Consider the following 26,524-nt stretch of genomic DNA (forward strand, 5'->3'; position numbering starts at 1 on the left):
AAGTTTTGGCAATGCCTATTACTGTAAGGATTACCAAATATTAACTTTCAAGGGATTACAAATAATTTTTCTAAAACTCTTAAAAGGAAGAAGGGATTTTAAAAGAACATGAACCCCAAACATAATCACAGCTTCCTCAATTATCTATGCCAATGGAGGGAGGTCATATGGGTCCCAAAACCTAATAATCAAAATCAAAGCACATATTTATCATTTTAATACATAAGATTATATAAGCAGATTTAACTTCTGGGAGTTAAACTTCTTGTTCTCCAGTATCCTTTTTCTCTACTTCTTAAAAATAGAACCAATGAACTTGTAGGACATGTTACTTTAGTGAAGCCTGCATTTTCCAGGTCCTTTGCAGCCACATGACTGAGTACTGGCCAACAGGTATAAGGAGAACTGTTGGGGGGCAAATTCTAGGAGTCTCCCAGTTGCCAGGCCCATCCACCATCACCCACAGCCATGAAGATGAGGGCCATACCCCAGGAATGGCAGCATGCTGGGCTGGAAGAAGCCCAGATCCCTCTGCACTAACAGTTCTGGACTGCCTAGCCCCATCATTTCATGAGAGACAGTTTAGAACAAACATCTGTCGTGTTTCAACTACTGTTATTTTGGGCTCTCTGTTATATCATTAGCTTAACTTATCCTTCCCATTATTTCTCCTCTCGAATTAAAATATGAGTATCTATACTAGACACACATTGGCTTTAACACAAGTGTATGTGACTAGGTCAATTAACCTGGCATGTAAAATATGCTAAGATAACAGTTTGCCTGCAAACTTAAATAAATCCAGACAGATGGCAGAACTCAGATTTTTTCCAAATACTGAATTCTGACATTTTCCTCAGGGTTCTGCTTCAATATGTGGCAGTCTTTGACACCATTTCCACCTGTTAGCTCATCATTTATGTGTTGCCTGTTCTAATTCTCACCCATGCAGAGATGAGCACAAAGGCTGACTGAGATGTCAAGCCAGAACTAACAAAATAAGGTACAACAACAAACAAGATAGAGAACCTTAAGCATCACAGAAAATAGTCAGCAAATTATGACCATATAATACTATCATCTATCCCAACTGAGAAACTAGCACATTATTCAAGACTAGTTAAGCAAAGAGACAGGAGAGCAGAAATCAAGCAAAAATAGCTGGGAAAAAATGCCAGAATGTGATGACTTGCTTTTATATTATTCTTTGGGAAGAGCTCTAGGTTTCAAGTTGAATATTAATGATGTTTCTAAAAACATGACATTATGAACAACTTGGTCTGAAGAGCATTAACCACTGATAAGAAATCATTTAGTGAAGAAAACACAAAGTGAAACTTTTCATTAGTAAAATGTACAGGAAATCAAAATTCTTTGTTTTAAACATTTTAGACCACAACTTATATTCAAGACCGTGCCAAAAATCATTCAAGTAAAAAAACAGCAGCTACTCTAATAGCAAACTATTTTCTAGTGCTATGCCACAAATGAGAATACTTTTGGTAGTAATTATTCTGTTCTACGGACAAACCTATACATTTGCTTTTATTTATTAGTTGATTTTAAAGATCTGAGAGGGAGGGGCGCAGTGGGAAGGGGCAGAGGGAGAAGGAGAGAGAGAGAGAGAGAGAGAGAATCTCAAGCAGACCCCCCGCTGAGTGCAGAGCCTAACTCGGGGCTCGATCTAATGACCCTGAGATCATGACCTGAGCTGAAATCAAGAGTCAGATGCTTTGACTGAGCCTCCCAAGCATCCCTACATTTGCTTTTATATTTAATAATCAACCTATATGCCTATAATTTATTATACTTACCCTAACTTAACATGATATTAAGGTAAAATAATTTCTCCTAGCAATTTTCTCCAAAATGGGAGCTCCATTTTTTTGTTCTCAAGCTTCAACTTAAAAATTTATTTCAGGAAACTAACTGGTCTCTATTTGTCACAATATAAAAAGTCTATTCTTACAGTCCCAATTTTTAAAAGTAAATATATATTTAATATATTTAATATTTTAAATCCAAGGTACTTAAATTTTTTTATTTCTACAGAGCTAACAAATCAACAAGGTTAAAGTAAATCATGGCTACCAAATAGTAAATAGATACTATTCTACCATGATACCCAGAGGAACTTCAGAATATTATTTAGGGAACAAAGGCCCAAACAACTAACATGTTCTGCTATTACCCAACAAATAATTTCTGTATTCCTGAAATCCTCAAGCATTAAAAAAATAACAAGAATAAGAAACATTACTTCAAAGAGACTATAAATGATAAAAAGGTGTTTCAAAAATGTATGCTAATAGGGGCGCCTAGGCAGCTCAGCTGGTTGGGCATCTGACTCTTGATTTCGGCTAAGGTCATGATCTCAGGGTCATGAGATCGAGCCCCGTGTCAGGCTCCACGCTAGATATGAAGCTTCCTTGGGATTCTCTCACTCTCCCTCTGCCCCTCTCCCCCTGCTTATGTGCGCACTCTCTAGGAAGGAAGACGTATGCTGATAAATAATAAAACACATACAGTTACTTGGGGGAAGAAAAAGCAGGTCTTGAAATGGCCAGGTTAAAAATAACTATTTGTAAAAAAAAAAAAAACAAAACTTTTAATGGATATTTAAAATATAGGTTTAATACAGGTTTTTGGGTTTTTTTAATGATTTTATTTATTCATTTGACAGAGAGACACAGCGAAAGAGGGAACACAAGCAGGGGGAGTGGGAGAGGGAGAAGCAAGCTTCCCGCCGAGGAGGGAGCCCAATGCGGGGCTCAATCCCAGGACCCTGGGATCATGATCTGAGCGGAAGGCGGACGCTTAACGACTGAGGCACCCAGGCGCCCCTAATATAGGTTTTTTAACTACTCTATTTAAGTTATGTAATTTTCTTGACTTTACCATTAAATGGGCATAAGAAGCAAAATGATTAACCAAAAGAGAAAACCCGTATGACTTAAAAAGCCAAGATACCCAAAAAGAAGCAAACAGTATTAATTTAAGCTCTAAAATTTGAAGGCTGTGATAAGAGCTATATTTACCTTATTAAAATATTTATAACCCATATTCGGTCTACTCCTACAAAGATCTGGGAAGATGCTTGACTTGGGGCTTAGGAGTCAGGCAGAGTTAAGTCTTCCTTAGAAGTCACTTTCTTCAACCTAGGAGGTAAGTCACTTTCCCTTGAAGTGGCAACAGAATCATCACCCTAAACCCAAACCAAGTCAGGAAATGAGCATGACAAGCCATCTCTTCATCAACAAAGAGCCAGGAGCCGCAGATAGTGATCAAACGAAGCAAAAAGAAGGAAGGCCAGGCAATCAACCTACTGGGGCCGATCCATGAGTTCCTGTGTGTAGGCAAGGAGCGTCTGATTGCTGGGCAAGATCTACACACTGCCAGCCTTTCTGCACAAAAGCCAGGGTGTGGAAGGAACAAAAGGAATGAAGAAATTGCTGTAATTAAATCAGTCAGCGAACAGACCTGGTTGCAGCAGTGGATACAGAGCAAGGACTTGAAGGGCGGTTGGGGCGGGGGGAGAGGATGATCGATACTGACAATGTTGACTGTCACTGCCACTGACCATGAAAACAGGGAGAGAGGAGACAGAAGGTGGGCCAGTGGTACAGCAATGTCACCTGAACACCAAAGCAAAGCCCTGTTAAGTGTCTTGTTAAGAAGTGTCTTACTGTGTAGGTGTAATGGGAAAGTGTACACTCATTAGGCCCCCAAGTATGCTTTATTCAGTAGCACGACAGTGATAACAAACTTGGAATCTGGAATTATACGGATGCATGTTCAAATCTAACTCCATAAATGAGAGAACCTGGGCAATCACTTAAACCATCCTTATGCACTGGACTTCATATCTGTAAAACTGAGAACAGGAATGTCCATCTTGCAGAGATGTGTGAAGACTAAAAAAGACCATGTATGTCCCTGGCTACTGCCTCAAGAATGTTAAGTCTCTTCTCTCTCACAGTTTGGAATAGGACTGTTCCACTCCACCTCCATTATCTATATAGCACACCCAATAACTGGTAAGAGTGGGAAATACTCTGAATGCTTTTAAAGAATTGTGTTGCTTCCTAATCACTACCTAAACCCCACCTTCAAATAAAAAGTCTGGAACATAAAAAGTTAAATCTTTAGCTATGAGGAAAACATGTACTTGGCACAAATTTGACACCTACCCTCCCCAATTTACCAATTCATTTCAGTAAATATTTATTTGCTAAATTGGTTCAGACAAGAGTTTTAATCTCACCAAGAGAAGAGGTACTGGCAGGGAGGTTTGTCTACACAGTTAATAGTAGACAATCCCCACTGAATTACCTTTCCAAGTAACAACCCCATCCTGCCTCTTCAGGGCCTTCCCTTTATCAGTTTCTCCCACTCTAACTCCCCCTGATTACATTTAAACATTTCTTATACTAAAACAAACAGGTGATGACAGCAAACATCCATTGTCTACCTCAGGCCCCCCACAAAGCACTGTCCTTCTTCCTCCATCTCCTAATGAAGCTTCTAGAAGGAATGACCACAGTGACTTGCTTTACTTCTTCACCATCTCTCGGGCAATCTGCCTGCTCATGGCCACCAAGCGCTCTGGCCCAGGGCACCAATGGTGTTCTTGCTGCCATATCCAAGGTGCATGTTCATTCCCCCTTTTCCTGGTCCCCTTGGCAGTGTTTTACACTGCCTACCACTGAACTCAATCCTGCTTGAAATATTATACTCTTTCTTCTGCTTCCCTAGCAGCATATGTTCCTGGTTTTCTCCTAATTTTGTAGCCATTTCTCATTAGCATCAGTCAGTCTTTCACCCACCCCCACCCTCCTTGTGTAAAATCTACTCCTCTTCTGTCAACCCCTTAATACTTTTGTCTCAGTCTCTAGCAGTGGTTCTTAGGCTCCTTTTGATGCCAGACCCCTTTGCAAATTTGAGGAAAAGCATGGACCCTGACCACAGAAAATATTTATACACAGGCTTTTGCATACAATTTCAGGGAGTTAATCCAAACACCTCCTGGAGGAAGAGGCCCGCTCTACACATGTTTTGGGGTAATCTCATCTACTGCCATGACTTCCATCCTCTAATGACTGCTTTAGCTCTATAAACTCTAGCTCACATCTTGCTCTGGAACTCCAAACCTATGGATTTCTCCTTGGATATAATACAGGCACATCAAATTCGTGGACCCAAAAAAATCAGCTCCTTACTGCCATTCAAATCCTATCCCCCCCCCCCCCCTTCATCAGGTACAGGAGACAAATGACCAAGGAACAGGCCCAGCAGGAAGCAGGGAATCGGGAAGGGCATACCCAAACTGAGTCAGTGCACTGTAGAAAGCTCAAGTAGACAATCATGAAGATACTGAGGGTTAGCCTGCAACCGTGGAGAAAGCCTGACAGGACCTTGGGCAGAAAAGCCAGCTTACAGAAAATAACAAAGCAGATGGGCTACAGATGCTAGAACCCATGTGGCCAGAAGGAAAGGGAGGTGGAAAAAGTTGCTGCCTTGCTTCCCATGGGTTTCTGGTTCCCAGTTTCAGTGAAACTGTGTGACTTCACCTACTGTTGGATTCCGTGAGCTACTCTGACATCCATCTAATAGAGTTTCTTATACTTAAGCTAACTTGCATAGGTTTTTGTTTCTTGCAAACAAACCATTCCTGGCGAAGTAAAGCACACATACACAGAAGTTCAAATTGTAGTTTCCAAAGGTACTCTTTCACTAGTATACTAGAACCAATCACATTCCTGTTTTACTCTTGCAGAACCTTCCAGTGGCTAATTTGTTTCTATAATTTTATCATTTATATTATTTCTTGTGCAGCTTCTATTTAAACATGTGGCTTCTATTGGCAATCTACAAAAACACCGCAAAGATTTTTTATTGTCATCTAAGAATAAATGTTTACCACCCTTCAATTTTATCAGAAATGTAAGTTAACAAATTAGAACACATATTCTTACTTAAAATAACAAGAAAAATAGCAAAATTGCTGTAGGATGTCAAAACATAAACTGGATACACTTGATTCTGAACATGCAGAATATACAAAAAATATCTTACAAAATAGGTATATGTAATACATCTACACACACAATTCTCTTATGTAGGCAAAACAATATCAGACAAATGAAAAAGCAGTCTCAAAATTATGCTCGAAACATTACATCTCAAAACATTACTAACACACTAACCATCAACATATAACCACCTTACCAAATAAGACATCTGATTCATTTATAGGTCTAATATGTCTGAAGAAAAGAGATGTCTGCTGTCATCTAAATACCTTAGGATTAAACTTTCTTAAAACTGTGTAAATGTTTTAATACATTAAAACAACACATCACGTTGGTGTGCCAAATAAAACCTCTACTACTAATGTCTGATGAAAGGCATGGTTAGGAAATGTTTTTTGAATAGCTTTATAAAGTCTATCATAAAAACACTCCTGAAGAGATCAGAGATATAATGTCATTTTCAGAAAATAATAACTAAGAAAGGAAGCCGATATCGAGTCACATTTCTCTCAAGATCACTACCTGAAGGGAAACTTCTCAAGTACTCAGGTGCTAGAAGGAAAGAAGCACTAGATAGAAGACAAAATAATTCCTGGCTCAGGAGAGCTAAGTTCTGGAATGTCAAGTGCCTGGTCATTCTCTCCGGCTCCTCCAGTGTCCCAGCACAACCCATACAAGATCCTTCACTGATTGTTATATTATCTCTTCTCCAGGTTCAGTGTCCTACACACTGATGAATACAGACTGCTGACTCCAAAGGCATTACATTACACCTATAAAAAATAAAATCCCAAAAGGCATTTTGCAATTATGACAGTAATAACTGACTCTTGCAAGAAGCACCATTGGATGCTAAAAAATGAGTGAAAGTTTGTTGGGAAACACAACCAGTATTTACAGTCTGCAAGTACTTCCCCAAAGATTACTTACTAATTACAAAGGGGAAAGAAGCTCATTACAGTAGAGAAACCTTATACCCCTTTAAGCAGGTGGAAGTTAACAGTACCAATAATAGGGTAAACTGACTTGAGAGCTTCCTGATAAAAACACTAAGAAGAACATAATATCACCTCTGTGGTGTTCCTGCCAAAAATGCATACCCTAAAGGTAGTCAGGAAGAAACATCAGGCAAACTGAAATTGAGGGACATTCTATAAAACAACTGGCCTGTAGTCTTTAAAAATATCGATGCTAAAAAAGACAAACACCAAAGAACTGTTCTATTTAAATGAGACTAAAGAGACAGGATAACTAAATGCAATGTATGCTCCTGGACTGGACAAAACGTATTTGCTACAGACAACAGTACAAACAATAGACAAGGAAATGTGAATATGAGCTATAGATTACAGGAGCACATCATTGTGCTATGGTGATATAAGAAACCCAGGTCCCAGGACTTATGTGTGAAGCATTTAGGGCTAAAGGTCATAATGGCTGCCACTTAAGTCTCAAATACTTCAGAGAGACAGGGAGACAGAGACAGAGAAAGAAAGAGAACATACAGATGCAGCAAAATGTCAACAAGTGGCGAATCCAGAGGAAACAAGCACCGGTCCATTGTACTGTTCCTGCAAACTTTCATTAGTTTAAATTCTTTCTAATTAAAACGTTTAACTTTTTTTTCATCTTTCCCTTCTCCTTTGCAACCAGGAGGGTGAAAACTACATCCAAGCTATGGATAGGGGAGCAGGAAGCTGAACAATCCTGGCTCTTCTATGACCTCGCTCGCTCGCTTGCTGAGCAGCTGTATCAGCTCTGGACTTGCCAACAAGTACAGTTCACATTACAGGAGAAAGATAAGTCCCTGACATAATAAAAAAAAAATATCATAGAAGAAATAAAATTGGTCTTCAGATTAGTGTGGTTGTGTTAAATCTTCCTGAAATACTAAGGCACGGCACATGACATCAAAGGTGACCTTTTAGCGACAGTTCAGCCACTCCCAGGCTCCCGATTTCATTCTGGTGACACCTCTGGGGCTTCCCACATGCAGCATGCTGACACAGTGACTCTGCCCAGAAGTCCTCCCTACACTCTACTCTCATCTTCATCAACTAACTCCTTCTTGATCCTTAAGACTTAGCCCGTGCATCGCCTCCTCAGGAAAACTTCCCTTTTGAAGGCCCAGGAAGGATGAGGCACAGTTCCCAAGCTCCTGTGACACCTACTCATACTTCTGCCACAGCCCTCATGACACTGCACTGAACCTGTGTGCTATGCCCTTATTTTCTTCTTCCTATCTATTTTAGCACATATTCAATCATCTAGTAAGTATGCCTGTCCATGCCTAAATTGGAGACAAGAGTATTAATTACAGAGATAACAGTAAACACTCCCTCAATTGGGAAAGTAACTGGATACAAATAGAACAGCACAGTGTTTAACCAAATGCTAAAATGTTTTCTCATAAGATATTTCTGGGCTCTTTAGCAAGGCAGGGGAAACTGTCATCCAAGACACTATTTTTGTTCAGGCATCTGCAAATACCTGCCGTTAAGGAAAGTGGGGCAAGAAGCTTATGAAGGTACAGAGAATTACAGGGAAATGTTCTAGAACTCTGATACTGTGTATGTATAAGAAACCTGATCTTTTAAACACCTCTGGCCCCTACACTAATTCTTTGGTAGCTTTTTACTGGATTCATTTTTAAAAATAACAAGTGAGGACTGGTGAGGAACATTATTTAATTCACGGTGAGGGTTAGATATATAGTAGGTACCTAATGCATCACTGTATAATTCTTTTAAAAAGTAAATTTAATAAAAATGTAATTAAAGGATATTTACATCAAAAGCTGTCTTTGATAAGATGACAGGCTTATCACCATTTTTTTCATCTATACCTCAAAATTTCAGTGGTGATGAAAACTTATCAATCCATTTGTTACCCATGAGATTTTGTTCCCCATCAAGAGGCAACATCTGGATGATATATTTAAATCGAAACTAAGAAAATAATTCAAAAATTTAATTAAATCTCTAAGATGAATAAATATAAAGTTTGCTTAATCTTTATCTAATTAATTTTTAGCATACTCTATTCTATTGAGCTTTATTTGATTATTTCACACACACACACACACACACACACACACAGCCCATGAAATGAAATATTCATGTGACCACAAATGTAACTGTCCCACCCACTGAAAGAGAAAGGAGAAAAAGCAATTAAAAGCAAAGCAAATTAGTTCATTTTTCTCTGACTCCCCTTACTAGACAAGGCTTTTCTTTTGTCCATGCTTAACTGATCCTTCGAAACCCCCATCAGGTGTCTGTGTGTCTAAAAAGCCAATCCTAATCAAACAAAACCACAACATGAATTTAATCCACAGATAACCTAGTCACATGCACTTATGTGTGAAATCTGCATTTGGTTTTATACTTAATTATAAAATACAGAAACTCCATTATCCATCAGTGGTTTTATATTCTTTACTGCCTAAATGCTCATTATCTACCTCTTCCAAATGTTTATTTAGGCTGATACTTTGCAACAATTTAAGATTTATGTTATGCTGGCATCTCCAAATGAATTGTAATTAAGTGGTACATAGTGTCCAGACAAATTAGTACAGCCTCAAAACATCTCTAACTAGCAAAGTAGGAGCAACTTTAGCCACCAACTTGATGGTGAGACAACAGTCTACCAAGAATTCTTTACTTGTAATTGGTTTTGATATATTTTTTAATCGAGTTAATTTGTTTTTGAAAAATACATAAACATGATACTAAAGGACATTTTCAAAGATTCTTCCACTAAAAATGTTGTATGAATAATGTGGAAAATTCCAGGCACCCAAAGGGTGGCCACAATTTTCTAAATTAATTCTGGAAAATGTTAAATCTGGAAATGTTATATGCTTATTAAAAATCACATGGAATATTTAGTAACATGATTATTAATGCCCGTTTTTTTTCCTTCAGTTCAGTTCATAACTAACTTTTAATCACTGTATTTACAGCTATGTACTTACAGAATAACTAATATTCTAAGCAGACATAAACATCAGAGAACAAAGTAGTATCGCTCATCTACTTGGCTTGGTGAGTTCTCTGTTATATTATTTACCTACACATAAAATAACTGGAGAGAACAACACTCTTATAGCTTATTATTCTGCTTTAAAAAAAAGACTGAAAGATAATCTAGAAACAAATAGAAAATTCTACACAAGATCCTCTACCTACAAAATTCAGTGTTTCTTTCCTGAAGTCCTGAGCTGTCCATATGCACATACTGTTGCTTCTGAATTAGAGGCTGATTACATTTAAAATCATTCTGTAGGAGAAAAATGACATTTTATGATGTTGAATTATAAAGTATAAACTGAGGGTATATATAAAAGTTCTCTAGAGTAGGTTGTCAATGTTTATATATTTTGGCAAATTTATTAATATAAAAATCCAGCACTAATCAAAGAACAAGGGGCACAGCGTGAATGCACAGCGGGTGTGGGAAGAGCATTTAGAAGGAGGGCTGTAAGTGGGACTGACCTGCTCAAGACTTCCTGAACTGAGGAAACATGGGTGTGTGCCGACCATCCCCTCCCTCCCTTGCAGCTCGATTTCAGCCCCCATCCACTCCCCACCATCAGTGAAGATTTTTTGTATCCCACCATTCCATGTAAACATGATGCCAAGAAGGGGAGAAACACTAGCTATGCTAAGACTGGCAATTCATGATAATTTTGAAATCAACCATAAAATTGTGAAAAAGAATTAAGTATTTTCACATGATACACAACTCTATACTCCCTGTTACATAAACTCAAATCCATCTCTACATTACCAAAAATTTAATATTTAACTCCTTAAAGTAAGAATCAAAATCAAAATACGTAGACAGCTCAGTTCTATAATTTCATAAGTATCCAATTTATACTTAAAATGTAATTTTAAACTTATATTTAAAACAAAAAAATTCCCTGCAGTAAAAAATAAATATTACTTTACCATATCCAAAATTATTATTTAGTCTCATAAACAGAAGCTTTAGGAGGAATGCAACATCAAAAAAATCTAAAAATCACGTAGGGTAGAAAAGTGAAAGAAAATCCAGAGTGTGCAGGAAATCTGAAAGTGTGGCCTATGAGCAAAACAGTGAGTACAGATAAACATGCAAAAATGTCATGAAAAGCTGCTACTGCCATTCAGGCAGACTTCCATTCTACTTTTATCCATGATTATATTTCAATTATGTTCAACTGATTTATTTCACCACATAGTACTAACATAAATCATTTATGAAAACTCATTTTAATTAAAACAAACAAAATGCTAAAAGGAAACAAAATCAACTCTGTTTTCATGTTTGTATTTGGTGTGAAAATAAACAATTCCAAGAGAATTTTGTAAGATTCAATCAATAAACATCTTTAGGACACCAGTGCCATATTTTCAGGGGCGGGGGGAAAGCGTCTACTTTAGGCAAGTAGAAAGGCAGTCTCCACCAGCATGATTTGATGAAGACAAATTAGATACCTGCATAAAGACATGGATTCAAAATCCTTTTTACATTTGGGGATGTACTTTGCAGAAGATTTACTTTCCGAATTGCATTCTATTCGATCTCATGTTAATCTGACATTTAAATAAATTGCTTTACTTGAGCAATTTTCATTCTCTGGCACAAAGAGACATGGAAATGTATATGTCAAAACAAACATGTCACAACAGAATTTTTCTTCATATGAAAATATTCTTAAAAAGAAAGCATAGGAAACTACTGACATTAAGCTTCTCCATCAAGGGAGATTTATCATAATTAAAACAAAGTTAAAAGAGCCTAGCACATAATTAGAAAGGTGGAAAAAGGATATTCTCTCATCAGCTAGTCAGTGATAGAGAGCAAAGAAACCAGTTTCTGGCTATAAAGACATTTACTTTCTCTTCTGTAATCATACACTGAAAAATGTACCAAGAAACTAAATCAAGTTCCTAAATTCAAGGAAAATATTCCAATTGCAAATGTGTCATCTTCAATGCATGATCATTTAGACAAGAAAAATTCTCAACCACAAAACTTTCTCCACTAGCAAAGAAAAAAGGTTAACATCTTATCTCATACCCATCTTTTCTTCCACATCAGAAATACACATTTTAAAAAAAGCTAAACCCAACAATAAATCCTTCATGAGAAAGAACTATTAAAATGAATTTTTCTTATTAACAGAACAGGATTTATATTTCAGCAACCTTAATTTCAACAAAAAGGGAAAATAAAATTGTGTTTCACAGAAGGCAAATATAAGTTTGCTGGCTGCAACAGCCTCAAACTCTACCAAATGCCAATATTCTTTAAACTAATTTCAAGAAAGGCATAAACCAAGAGATACAAAATTACTAAATAATTCATTTGTGTTGAAAATGTGGCCCATGGTAAAATGAAACGAGAGAAATCGAGTCAAGTATTCTGTTTTTACTGACAGCCTTGAAAAGCTTTTTTCTCCTGCAAAAGAGATAAAAACCATTTCTGAGTGCCCTCTGCTTTGATCCCTTTCTTCTTGCACTGAGTATATGAAAACATGTAAAAACACTTTCAGTCCATGAAGTATGGCTAGCACTAGCTCTGAAATCTATCCAAGTTCATCTACTACTTGTTATCTCAACTTTCAGTGTTCTAATCCAAGCCACTAGCCATCTCTTCTCTCAACCACAATGAGAACCTACTAAAATGGTCCTTTGCTTTCACACTTACCCGTGTACAATCCATTCACCAGAGAGTAGCCTCAGAGATCTTTTTAAAACATGTATCAAATCTTCTTATTCTCCCATTTTAAAATCTTTCAATGGCTTTCAGCTCATTTTGTAAAAGGAAGAGTCAAATGGTGGCCCTCAAGACCCTACATCATCGGTTCCCTGACAATCTCTCCTTGCGCATCTTGTTCCATGCTGGCCCTCATACCACCCTCAAATTAGAGTCTCTCAAGCCAGGTGCTATCGACATATTGGGCAGGACACTTCTTTGTGGTGGGGGGCTGTCCATGCACTGCACGATGTTTAGCAGCATCCCTGGCCTCTACCCACTTGTACCAGTAGCACCAGCACCCCCCACGGTCTCTGGACAACCAAATATGTCCCCAGACATTGCTTTTAAAGAAGCCGAGCTTCATGGCCCTTCCCCTCTCATGCCCTTTACCTGAAATGCTTACCCCTAATACCTGGGTTGTATGGCTAGCTCCTTATCATTAGTGTCAGCTGTTTTGGCCTACTCAGAGAGGCCTTCTCTACTCATCCTATGTGAAGCTGCACCTACTTCCATCAGATCTACAGCCCAGCATTTCACACAGGGTACAAAGTGCTCAAAAGGTGGTTATTGAAAGAATGCATAAATGTCAGTATTTATGAACAAAAGTGCTTAAGTGGCAACATCATAATATTTCATATATGATGCCACAGCAGCACTCCTGGATAGTTCCCTATACCATACTGCCTGCATCTTTCAAACGCACGCCTTCCAAGGCACCATTATTTCTTTCCTTTGGAAGTACTGGTGGTGTTATTGTCAGTTACAAGGAATGTGTGTATTTATTCACTGCGCCTTAACAAAACAGCCCAACCCCAAAGCATCCTTCCAAATGGTGAAGAATAGAGAGGTATGTGAACTGTTCAGTAGAGCACTGGAAGCACTCAACAACCAACCCACAGTGAAAAATAGCCACAGCAAAGGGAATTCTGGTTTGTTCCATCACGGACACAAAAGGCTCACCGTTACATCTAAACAGTCACTCTTCAATTTATCTTGTTTTAAGTCCGTACAAAAAGTCAATATAATTTTTATTCAAAAAATAAAAACAAATGAGAGAAAAACATGACCTCTGTTACTTCAAAGGCAAAAGGCTATAATGAATGAAATGTGAGAGCTGAATGTTAGTTGATCAATCAGTTTTTAGTGTTTTCACATGAACCGGTAAAAAACTGTTCAGGTTAACAATATGCTGAATAGTTAAACCATGTAAAATTGTAAAGCCTCTGATCAATAATCCGACTGGATTCCATTCAACTCCAAAAAAGACGATTCCCTTAAGCCACAAATGTCCTTTTAGTTACTTCTGGAATTGTTTTTGATATGAGTACTTTGAATATACATTTTTTGAGAACATCAATGCAGTTGGTAACACTGCTCTCGATTACTATATTTCTAGATATTTCATCAAAATTGGTGATTTAAAAAACTATCATTCATCAGTGCATTTATCAGAGAACTTTTGGAAGGGGCAAGTGAGAGCTTGCAGATCAGTGTGGGAGAGGAAAGAAAAAGCCAGCACATACCAGTTGTGCACCATGAGTTTCTGCACAGCCAGAAGAGCGTTGTAGCGAACCTGCTGGTCCTCGTGGTGCATGTGGTTCATGACCAGCTGCTTCCCACCAAGCTGTTCAATGACCCTGTGGAACAGAAGCCACTTTGTGAAGATGCTGCAATTCCTTGCTAACTCACGCTGTTAGTCAGCAGAGAGCCCATATACCAAAGTGCCAAGGGGTTTTAAAGAGAAAAGTTACAATATAGGTGAGTAAACCAACACATGTCTTTTTTTATATCATTTTTCCTGAATCATAGATTTAACATATTCAAGTATTTTCTCTTTTGAATTCCTACTGGGGAATCCAGCTGCTATTCTCATTTCCTGATCCAGGCAAGTATCATCTACCTGGATACCTCACAGACTGTTGTAGTACTCTAGAGTACAGTTTTCTAAGTTGTTGAGTATTAAAACTTTATTACCAGTATTTCTGGCTTGCTTAAAAGCAATATACTGAACACCACCTAATGTCTGTAACAATATCAGATCGGTATTAAATCTACCAGTTGCCGTGCTGTGAGCGAGGCTCAGATACAGACAGCAGGGAACATGGTTAAAAACACCTAGTAGAAGTCATGTTAACTTCCTGAAAAAGACGATTTGTAAGATACCTGCCCTTCGTCATAATGATGCAATATGCCACATGACCTCCTGGCCAGTGAAACAGAGGAGAAAATTCCTACTGTCAAGAGCACCAAGATGACTGACAACTGACACTTCTATCACTGTGTCCCCTAACGCCCTGAAAAATCCAGTTGTTATAGATGCGAAAGCGAAGCAAAACTACTGATTTGCTTCATGAATAGAAAGAGGTTCTCTGTTCCCTTGCAAGGGTGTGGCTGTGGCTAGAGCTGTGGAGGCTCTTAACTCCGGCCCAACAGTGTGGAGTCTCCAGGCCACACCGTCTGGTGAGCACCACCACTCCCGCCACATGGTCAGCGATAACGCAGTAGGGCCTTTGGCGGTTGCAGACGGTCTCGAGGATGGGTGGATGGGGGTCAAGAGCGAGAGAGAGGCTTTTATCTGTATACCTTTTTACACTTTATTTTTTTATTTGTTTAATTTAATTTTATTTTATTATGTTATGTTAGTCACCATACAAATACATCATTAGTTTTTGATGATACTTAATTTTTAAAGCATCTTTTTTAAAAAAAAATGTATTGGATTGAGGGGGAGAAGTACAGTATAATTATAACCAAACATCAGTTGAGTGCCTGTCATGTGCCAGGTACTATGCTTTAAAACATTATTTTAACACCAGCTCTGCTCTTTATCGGATAGGTTACATTAAGTCATTTAACCTAGTAAATTCCTTCCTGGCAAATGAGGGGAACAAGGACACCTTCTTTATGGCATTGCCGTGAAGACCAAAGGCCATAAAACCCAGGTCCCTACAATACGGCAAGCGCATGTCTGCTGCTATAATGATAATGACATTGGTGCTAGTGATGGTGGTAATGAGGACACAAGGGGCTGCTCCCCTTCAATCCATTCTCCTCAAAGCGAACTTTCCAAAAATGTGAATTATCAATTTCCCTGCTTAAAACAATGGCTGACTGGGTCCTTCCCAGTCTGACCTGGAGCCACAGTCATATACCTGTGCTCTCTGCACTGTGACTCCCCCGGCCTTCTTTCAGGTCCTTCAGCCACAGGCTCTTGGCACATGCCATTTTCTCTCCCAGAGGCTTTCCCACTTCATATAACATCCCACTTTATATAGCAGATAACTTCTATTCATCTTTCAGATCTTGCCTCAATTGTCACTTCCTCAGAGAAGTCTTCTCTCTGCCCATAGTAATTCCTCAAATATGCCCTTTTCACGGCACTCTGTCTCTTTCCTTCCTTGTACTCATCTGAGTTATAATTTTACACCTGAATGACTTTCTAAACTATTAAGTTTGTCTTCCTCATTATACAAGAAGATCCATGAAGGCCAAACTATGCATGGTGTTGCTTACCCTATGTTCCCAGGGCTCAAGACAGAAAGTCCTCATCAAATATCTATTAACTAGATTATTATATTTTCTTAATATACACCACATTAATAGCAATATCTATTATCATCCAGTTTTTGTCAAAATGACATCATTAAAGGACAAGTAAGCCTTCAAAAAAGATAGGCCTTTATTGTAGCAAAACTGCCTAATGATAACCCTCCCTCAACTGCTATAGCATACTATTACTAGAATCCCAAATAATTAGAATTGCAAACATTTACACAACACTCACTATCTGCCAGTTGTTCACCTTTGCACTTTGCATTATCAACTCTTTCAAGAGTTTTAAGTAGTCTAGGATGGCAATCGGGATTAATGATGGAGAATAGAAATTTTAAAAGAAAAATATACAAATCAGGAGTAACATTCAGGTATAATGTGCCGCCTTCTCACATGTGCTTAGAATCATCCATTGCCACACTAGAAAATATCGATCTGCCTAAGCGGGTGATTTAACTAGGTATCAGTTTACCTAACATCTTCGTAATCATGTTAATTTTGTGGAGCTGCTGAAACTCATAGGTATACATGTACATACGGGATGATGACAATAATATGGAAATCTCCTTCTGTGTCAGTATCACTGAGATGCCAAATCAATAGATATCAGACACTAAAGTGGATCTGTGAGAGAACATCATATACAGAATTTATAAAGAACTCTAACAACTTTTAATCCCCTTGGGGAATTCTATGTCAAATATTAAAGGATCCAGGGAGGGGAAGGATGATTCGTGTGTACTCTGTGGAATGTGATGGACCACACGGTAGGTCCCTGCCCTACAGAAAAGAAAAAGGTGGTGATGGCATGTCAAGGAAACCACACACACAGACAGGCATGCATTTCCTGCAGTTGGGAGGACAGCAGCCTGGTGCCTAACGGTGGCCCAAGCCTGAGAGGTCACGGTAATCCAGAGCGGTAAAGTAGAGGGAGCTGTGTAAGGATCAGCCAACATTCCCAGAACCTAGGGGTGCACAGAAGTTTGAGTGGCACCATGAGCCAGATGAAACACCACAATGGCTCACCCCAGCCTAGGGGAGCTGCAGTGAATGGCCCAGAAGAGGTCCTTCTAATGAACCCAAAAAGGTACTCCCAAGAGAAATTATCAGCTTCAGACATCTACCAAGGTGGGAGAACATAAAGCAGCCATCAATAACAGCAAGTAAGAAAATCCCTGCTTCTCCCTGTCACCTCCTCCTTCTCCATTCACCAGCCTCAGGAAGACTTAAGGTAACAGTAGGTAAGCTCAGGGAAACGGAGCCAGGAAGAGAAAGGACTATGGCCCTGCACCTACTGACAGCATCACAGAAAGAAGAGAGAAGTCCTACTTTTGAATAAGTAGCATGAAGGACTACCAAATGTCTGATTTAAAATGACCATAGGGCTGTGAGGGGAAAAGTAACGTAACCCACCTAGGTTTTCATCCAAAGGCATGAAAAGATTATCATCCCTGAATAAGTTTTAAATGGGTTTGGGGGGGGAGGGGGCAAATCTAAAGACATTCTTATTTCACCACAACCTCTTATTCAACCAACCAATCTGGTATTAGTATGTATGAGTTACTTTAGGGGGTTTGGCACAGCTGGCTTCCTACTCCTGCTGGTTAAGGTAATGCCCCTGTCTCCCCCTGCCCGTCCCTATTTCCCTGAGAGGGGACTTCTATGCGTGGCGCGTCTGCAAGCAGGAATCCATGACACACACACACCCACTCTCTCTTTTCTCTTCCACACTGGTTCAGTGCCACCTGGGGCTAACAGGTTCAGTAATAGGAAGGCCATCTGTCTATTATTGAATTTCTCAGGGAAGATTCTATTTTGGCCTCCAACTGTTACCGCCTTTGTCAAGATTCTCAATAGTCTGGAATTCAGGCAAGTAGGAAGGGAATTATTTATTGGGCCCCATCTGGATCCTCCAACACACAGAAAATACAGCCGATTCTCATTATTTATGGTAGCTGTGTTCTATAAAGTCACCAGGAACACTGATTTAGTGAATACTGAGACTCCTAGGGGAAATACAGGATTATATTCCTGCAAGCCTCTAGTTATGACATTCCCATCAACCCGACGATAGATAGCCCTGTTTTACATGTTTCTGTTCAAAGACAACTTAATGTCTGTTGTTGATTTATCAACAATGAACTCACAGCCAACAGCACTATAACTCATGACCGAATGAGGCTTTTATCTAACACATGCACTGCCTCCATAAGGTACATCCCAGCCTTCTTGTGCTCAGAAACACCAGACAGCACTTCAGCACTATGCTGAGGGGCCATTTTACATAGCGAAATCACCAAGACAAAGCACAAAAATGCAAAAAACATGGCACTAAACAAATCTCAAAAAGGGCACCAGTTTATAGTACAAGAACTAAGACAAGAAGACAGAGCATCGCCTTGTTTGACTTTAGTTGTGTATCCAGCAACTCAAACTTTCCTCTGCCCTGCATGTGTCAACAAATGATCTCCAAAGTGTTAATATTAATTTGGGGATTATAAATTTTAACAAACAGGTAAATTCACAAATACAGAATCCATAAAAAATGAGGATTAACTGTACATGAATAAATATAATCTCAGAAAGCCACCATCATATGTATAAAATATGATGGATGTAAAAATCAGAGATCACATATCATTTATAACAACAACAACAGCAGCATTTTATACATGCCAGGCACAATGCTAAACACTTCATATTTTTTACCTCATGTAATCCTCACAACAAATGTGTTGCCTACCCCTCTATACAGTGGTGCTTTTGACATTTTAAACCCTTGACCCTTATACTATCTTCTCATACCAGCAGCACGTAAATTTTAAAGAATTTTGCTTTTAATAATTTACATTATTATATTTATTCATTAAGCCTTCTTTTCAAACTCCAGAGATTCCAACAGATCTCACAGAGGGATGGACAATCTCCACTCCACTGAAACTCAATGCTCTAAAATGAACAGACATTTCCTGTCTTCTAAATTTAATTGAAACACCAATTACTTTCAGATTATACAGATGTCCAAAATCACTGATGCTTGAAAAAACAGTGAGAAAAGAATCTTCCCAGTTAGTATATTAATACAAAACATCATTAACACAAGACATCATCAAAAAGACAGGGTATTTGGATGATTTAATTTAGAACTAGATCCAAGTACTTTGTTCATAAGCTATTGTCTAACAGGGAAAAACTTGCTAACTGTATACCAAAACAAGCTGAGTCGATAGCATGTTAGGTTTTAGAGACCTGCAGTATTATAATACATGATTAACAAGCTCATTACTGGCAAGAACTTTTAAGGAATGTAGCAGCTGGTGAAACAGAGAAATGTAATTTTAGAGTGAATTTTAAATACCCTAAAAGGCACAGCACTATTTTTGTTTGTTCTAAAGGTCTTTATCCCTCTTAATGTAGCTCTACACTATAGAATATAGTTACATAAAATATCTTGATAAGGATTCTACTGTTTAGCATTCTATTCATGGCTAATGAAATTATATCACACTATAACATATTATGATTCCACAACATATTGCTAAAAATGGTTAGGTTGCATAAATGATTCCATTTACATGCAAGTAGATACATGCGTATCTATGAAACAATGAACATGGGGCGCCTGGGTGGCTCAGTAGACTGTTAAGCGTCTGCCTTCGGCTCAGGTCATGATCTCAGGGTCCTGGGATCGAGTCCTGCGTCGGGCTCCCAGCTCTGCTGGAAGCCTGCCTCTCCCTCTCCCACCCCCACCCCCCCCCACCGCTTGTGTTCCCTCTCTCGCTGTGTCTCTGTCAAATAAATAAATAAAATCTTTCAAAAAAAAAAGGTCATTAACATTTTTAAAAACAAAACTAATTCAGGAGAATATTTACCAGGCTTCTAAATGGGAAAGTTCTTTCAAAGCATAAAAGTAGTGGAAGAAAACACAAAGGTTTTCGCTGGAATGGAAGTTCCATGAGACAATACTCAGAATGGTGCCCAGCACACAGCAGATATCAAATAAAACATTAATGCCTAGGGTGCCTGGGTGGCTCAGTTGGTTAAGCGACTGCCTTCGGCTCAGGTCATGATCCTGGAGTCCCGGGATCGAGTCCCGCATCGGCTCCCTGCTCGGCAGGGAGTCTGCTTCTCCCTCTGACCCTCCTCCCTCTCATGCTCTCTGTATCTCATTCTCTCTGTCTCAAATAAATAAATAAAATCTTTAAAAAAAAAAAACAAAACAAAACATTAATGCCTAGTGAATTAATGAATTTCACCATATGGTAACTGAAACTTACATGATAAAAATTTTATGAATGATATAAGCAGCAAACTTTAAAAATGTCTGTCTCAAATGTAGCAGCTAAATTCCCAGTAAGTCATGTAAGTTATCAAAGTACAAATTAAAAGCACCAGATACCAGTTTCCCCTGTGACAGTTTAAAAAGAAATGATAACACCCATTGCTGCTGAGAAGGTGGTGAAGATGCTATTCTCACATACTGATGCTTGGAGCCTGAAGTCCTCTCTATTTAATAATGTTTTTAAAATCTCAGAAGTACTTACATACTTTCTCTCATTGAATGTATTTAAGGGACCAGAAAAAAAGAAAATAATCAGAAATGTTTGCAAAGACGTTCACTCTGTTTTTTATAATAATGAAAAACTGGAAACATACCAAATGGCCACTAATAAGATTTGAGCACACTGGAATACATTTATCTATAGGCAGCATTAATGTCTATTTTTTAAAATTTGTAGATGGGAAATTCCCATGAAAAATGAATAAAAACAGGAGATAAGATAGGAGATATTATATGATCAATATTTTGGAAGAAAAAAAAATGTATGTATAGAGGAAAAAAACCTGAAAATAAATAAACCATTACATTTACCTCAAAACTACAGTCTTGTTTTTTATTCTTCTTTTCTGTATTTTTCAAGTTTTCTATAGTAAGCATGTTACTTTTCATGATAACTCTAACTTAGAAAAGATAAATGAATTCGGTTTGATTGATAAAAAGTTAATGCCAGGGGCGCCTGGATAGCTCAGTCGGTTAAGCGTCTGCCTTCAGCTCAGGTCATAATCCCGGGGTCCTGGGATCGAGCCCCACATTGGGCTCCCTGCTCGGTGCAGAGCCTGCTTCTCCCTCTGCCTTGCCATTCCCTCCACTTGTGCTCTCTGGCTCTATCTCTCTGTCAAATAAATAAATAAAATCTTAAAAAAAAAAAAAGAGTTAATGCCACTATCAAAACAAGTTATTAATTTTTATTTGTATGTGCTATGCTAGGCTTTGTACAAAGGGAAACAGATATTTACCTCATATAAAAGTGTTCATTTTAAGAGAAGCAGCAGGAATTCTTTTGATAGTTCTTTCTCTCAACATTTACTATGCCCTACTGTGGTAAACGATATGCCTAGTTAGATACAGTTCCTCTTTTTGAAAGCTCATAGTCCAGTTTTGGGGGGAAGAAGGGACATAACGAGGTTATCATTATGTACAAGCTGAAAAGGGCTGTGTGTGTATATATATATATACATATATATATATACACACACACACCAAACACTAGAAGTACAGAAAATTGGACAGATACTGTGTTTTGTTTTAATGGCAATATACTGGTTTGCCAGATTAAAAAGAGAAGAATTTTTGTATCAGTCAGTATTTTTACTTGAAGAGATAGAAACTTGACTACCTAATTAAAAAAGCGTAAGAATTTCCTGAAAGGCAAGTATAGCTTGGAAGGCCGGGGAGCCAAGCGTGAAGGCTGTCCAGATTGAACGACTGAATCACAAGCAAGCGACCAAATGAGCAGTCCAGCAAGCATGCTACTTGGGCAAGGCGCAGAACCTGAAGTTCCCTCTGCTCGTGCCCAGACACCAGGTACTACCGCTTCCCCTCCTCACGGGAGCCCAGCTACAGCTGCTGCCTGAAGGGAATGCCTGCCATACCCACTTCTCTCCACCCTCATTCCTGCGGGAAGTCTGGGGCAGAGAGATCTGATGTGCTGAGCGAGGCCATAAGCATGTGGCTGGAAGCAGAGGAATTTAGGAAAGCACGCTGCTGGCATTTTTATCCTCTACACTGAAAGGGAGCACATGCCATGGGAATTCCCTGAATATAGGAAGACTGTTTAGATGTTGTACTCCTTAAAAGAAAAAAAAAAGATAAACATTCATTATGGTATTCCAGGCAGAGACGGCTATGCACCTGCACAAGCCCTAGAAGGGTTTGATGTGGTTCTGAGGTTGCTGCTGCAATGTTCTGCTGCTTGGAACGATCTTCACTACACCATCCGCACCAGTGAGTTATGCATGCAAAGGGGGCACACTCTCTTCGGGACAACTCGGAGGCACTAGTCACCAAAGTGTGATTTCTGGGTGTTCTGCAGGGCCACAGGTGGTCTTGTGCTTTCCGAGGACAAAGCAATGGAACAGTTTTATTCACATCCCATCATACACATGTGAAAAATAAGATTAATGAGTGGTATTTGTTTCCTGGAATCATATCACAGTCCTAAAGGCTGTGGGTCCTTCACAAGAACTGAACTGGCAAGTACAGTTGACAGGATAAAATTCATTTGGATAGCTTACTTTCATCTTATTTGCATTTATTGAGGACAATTATTAAACTTGCAGTTTAGGGGGAAGTTACCATTCTGTTATGCTCTCCACCTGAATTTACAAAAACAAGTTACTGAATCAAAAGGGTTTCTTTCAACTACAAAAAGAGTCATGAAAATAACAACAAATATGTGAAACAACAGTGAACAGGACTTCATTTTGAATATCATATGTAAATCCGCATGCCAAGACAAATCTGAGTGTGATGAAAGAGAATGATAGGAAATACAGTATTGCTACCTAAGGATTTATCACTGGACCAGCAATACATTCACCTGGAGTCTCCAAAACATTTCTGATATGAAACTTTGTCAACTGATCAATTTTACTGTTTCAGATGGAGAAAGGCACAAAATTCAAAAGGAGACAACATTCTGACACTCCTACTATGTGATGAGAAGTACAAACCATTCCCAAGAAACCTGTAAAAAGAAAAAAGTCCACCACAAGAACACTATGTTTTTAGAGAAAGCCAAACTTCCTAATTATGTTTAAAACACATGATACCAAAAACATACAGTGGAGAAGAGTACAGTTGAGCCTTGAACAACATGAGGGTGGAGGAGGTGAGGGGCACCAACCCCCCACACAGTTAAAATCCACATATAACTTCGGACTCCCCCATAACTTAACTACTAATAGCCTACTGTTGACCAGAAGTCTTACCAGTAACATAGTCAATTAGCACATATTTTGTATGTTACACCATATACTATATTCTTACAATAAAGTAAGCAAAAAAAAGGAAATGTTATTAAAATCATAAGACAAAATACATTTACAGTCCCGTATTATAAAAAATCCACATATAAGAGGACCGACACAGTTCAAACCAGTGTTGTTCAAGGATCAACTTAAATTGCTATCATGCAGGATAGCAGACACTTAACAAATGGACAAAATTACTCATTTAACTGGCTTATCAAATACCTAAACAGTAATTACTATGTGTTGAGTGCTAAGTGTATTCCATATGAATTCACTTAGTCCTCACATTTAGAGAGGAGGAAACTGAGGCACAGAGAGCCTATATGCCAAGGTCGCACAGTTACCAGGTGGCAGGGCTGGGAGATGAACCTAAGCAGGCAAGTTCAGTCTGTGCACTTAACCACTGTATAATTCTGTACTGATGACTGTGGTGCCCATTAGCTATTAGCACATGTACTGTGCACATATGGAGGAGATACTCCTGGTATCTCTGGAGGGCATAATGTTGACAAGAAGTTGTTGGATTTGGTACTGACAGAGGACTAGTTATGTGCAGCCGGGAGAGTTAGTGCTACATGGATAAAAAGATTTTACTAACTCAATTGGAACAACAATGTGCCTGCCTACTAATCTTGTTAGTGTTAAAGAAATGCAAGTGTGAATTTGATCAAGTTATAAGAATTGAGTGAAGGAAAACATGGGGGAGCATAAGACTGCCTTTCCAGACAGTAGAAACATGCCATTCTTTTGGCAGGGGGAAGGAACTTACTCAATTTCTTTGCTGGCATTATTTTTCCTCGAGTAGTAGGAAAGGATAATTATTGGTTTCCTCAGTATGTGATGCATAAGACAGCATTTTCAGTGATAATAGCAGTAAAGATCCTTTCCATTATTCTAAGCAACTTAGCAATGTAGTCATCATCTTGAATAGGTTAAAATATATCAACAAAAACATCGACATTGGGGCACCAGGGCGGCTCGGACAGTTAAGCGTCTGACTTTTGATTTCAGCTCAGGATCGTGAGATCAAGCCCCACATCGGGCTCTGCGCTCAGCTCAGAGTCTGCTTGTCCCTCTCCCTCTGCTCTTCCCCCACTCGCATTCTCTCTCTCTCTCTCAAATAAATAAATAATCATGGAATACTACATCAAAAACTAATGATGTAATGTATGGTGATTAACGTAATAAAATTTTTAAAAAATAAAATTAACTTAAATATTAAAAAAAAAAAAAAAACACATCCAAAAGCTACAACTGAATTTAAAGAAATACTCTTATATGGCCAAATGCAACCACAAAGTAGACTGGGAATTGTTTTTCCTCTGTCTCACAATTAGCAACATTCAATTTCCCTGCTTTTACATGGAATGGGCTAGTCAACTTAGTATATGATGAACTGTTAAAGCAGGTTTCAGAGAGAAATCCTTCAAGTTCAAATTGATCTGAATATCCAGAACAATCTACAAGAGGTTTTAAACTGTGGTTGCCATTCCTGCCAATTTATTGTAGTGAGTTAACATTTTTTTAAATTTAGTAGCAATAAAAAATTTAAAAAAACAGTGAATAGAGAACTTGACTTATGCATGACTCAAGCATTCTGTTCTTGATACCTTGGTAAAAGATCACAAACAAAATAATTCCGATAACTGACATGAAAGAGTTATCAGTACTTTAAACTGTAATTAAATTTGAGTATTAATTAATTTTATTAATATTTATTTCAAATTGTGGGTCTGCAAACCCACCAACAATCTATTAAGTTTCAAACACTCCTGTGTAGGAAAATGTGGGAATGACTTCACAGAGAGAATGAGAGTCTTCAAAGGGCTATGTGATAAGGATAAAATAATTTGAAAATATATTTCAAAGAAGGAGCAGAAGACTGTACAGAAATTAAGTTACTCTGAGATAATACTGGTGACTGGCTTCAAAAAAGAATGAATATACTGGTCCATGGATCCGCGTAAGCCACTGGAAGGACAAAGAAAAACAGTAGCTTCGCCAGAGTTTCAGGCAGGCAGGCAGGCAGGCAGAATGAATGAATGAATGAATGAATGAATGAATGAACAAACGAATGAATAACTGTTTTAGGAAGTATTTTAGCACTGAGGATTGATGCAGTGTATACCAGCGATGTGTAGTCTGGAGAAGTTAAGCATGGTATCCAAGATAATCCTTAACTGTGGGAGACAGTTGGGAAGGGAGAAAAGAAGGGATGTGGCAGAACTGGATGGTGTGAAGGCATAACAGGCTTCTGATTAGCAGGAGATATGGTGTTTGAAGCACTAGCTGGTTCTTGATGTTGGTAACAAGTCAGTACAGTACGTAAGAAGGTAAGTTCTTAAGCTTTTCACCACTTTTATGATTCTAGAATGAGGATATTTTGTCTAGATTTGCTTTTTCCCTTTCCAAAAGTACTATAAATAAGCCATTATGTAACTATGAAGGATTCACCTATCATCTATCTGTTTTTCATGTCAAACACATCTTAGATGGGCTAGGGACCTTGGTTATTAGCTATATTTATATAAAAGCAAAGTCTGTCTTTGTCTTATCTAAAGAGCTTCAATTTTTCATAATAAAATAGGCTATTTTTAAATGGTATTAATGTTAGTTCTTAATATCAAAGTGTCAAGAACTACAAAAGGTCTTAGCTTTTATCCCACTTGCAAGCTAGCAAATAAAGCTGCCATAGTTTTTTTTTTTTTTTAAAGATTTTATTTATTTTTTATTTGAGAGAGAGAGAAACAGCATGAAAGGGGATAGGGTCAGAGGGAGAAGCAGGCTCCCCACTGAGCCGGGAGCCCGATGTGGGACTCGATCCCAGGACTCCGGGATCATGACCTGAGCCGAAGGCAGTCGCTTAACCAACT

At 38.5% G+C, this 26,524-nt stretch overlaps 1 protein-coding gene across 2 annotated transcripts in view; it reads right to left on the minus strand.

The window, feature by feature from the left end:
* Window positions 1–200: 200 nt before the first annotated feature.
* ATP6V1H (ATPase H+ transporting V1 subunit H) overlaps window positions 201–26,524 on the minus strand; it is a 107,524-nt gene continuing 81,200 nt past the window's right edge. For both annotated transcript variants that reach the window (XM_081815991.1, XM_081815990.1), the window contains one exon: window positions 201–14,422. In XM_081815991.1, the coding sequence (XP_081672117.1) occupies window positions 14,215–14,422 (208 nt within the window). In that variant the 3' untranslated portion in view covers window positions 201–14,214. The remainder of the gene's footprint in view (window positions 14,423–26,524) is intronic.

The sequence above is a fragment of the Leptonychotes weddellii genome, chromosome 4 (genome assembly GCF_054177405.1).
Source record: "Leptonychotes weddellii isolate Sample4059 chromosome 4, ASM5417740v2, whole genome shotgun sequence".
Taxonomy (NCBI): domain Eukaryota; kingdom Metazoa; phylum Chordata; class Mammalia; order Carnivora; family Phocidae; genus Leptonychotes; species Leptonychotes weddellii.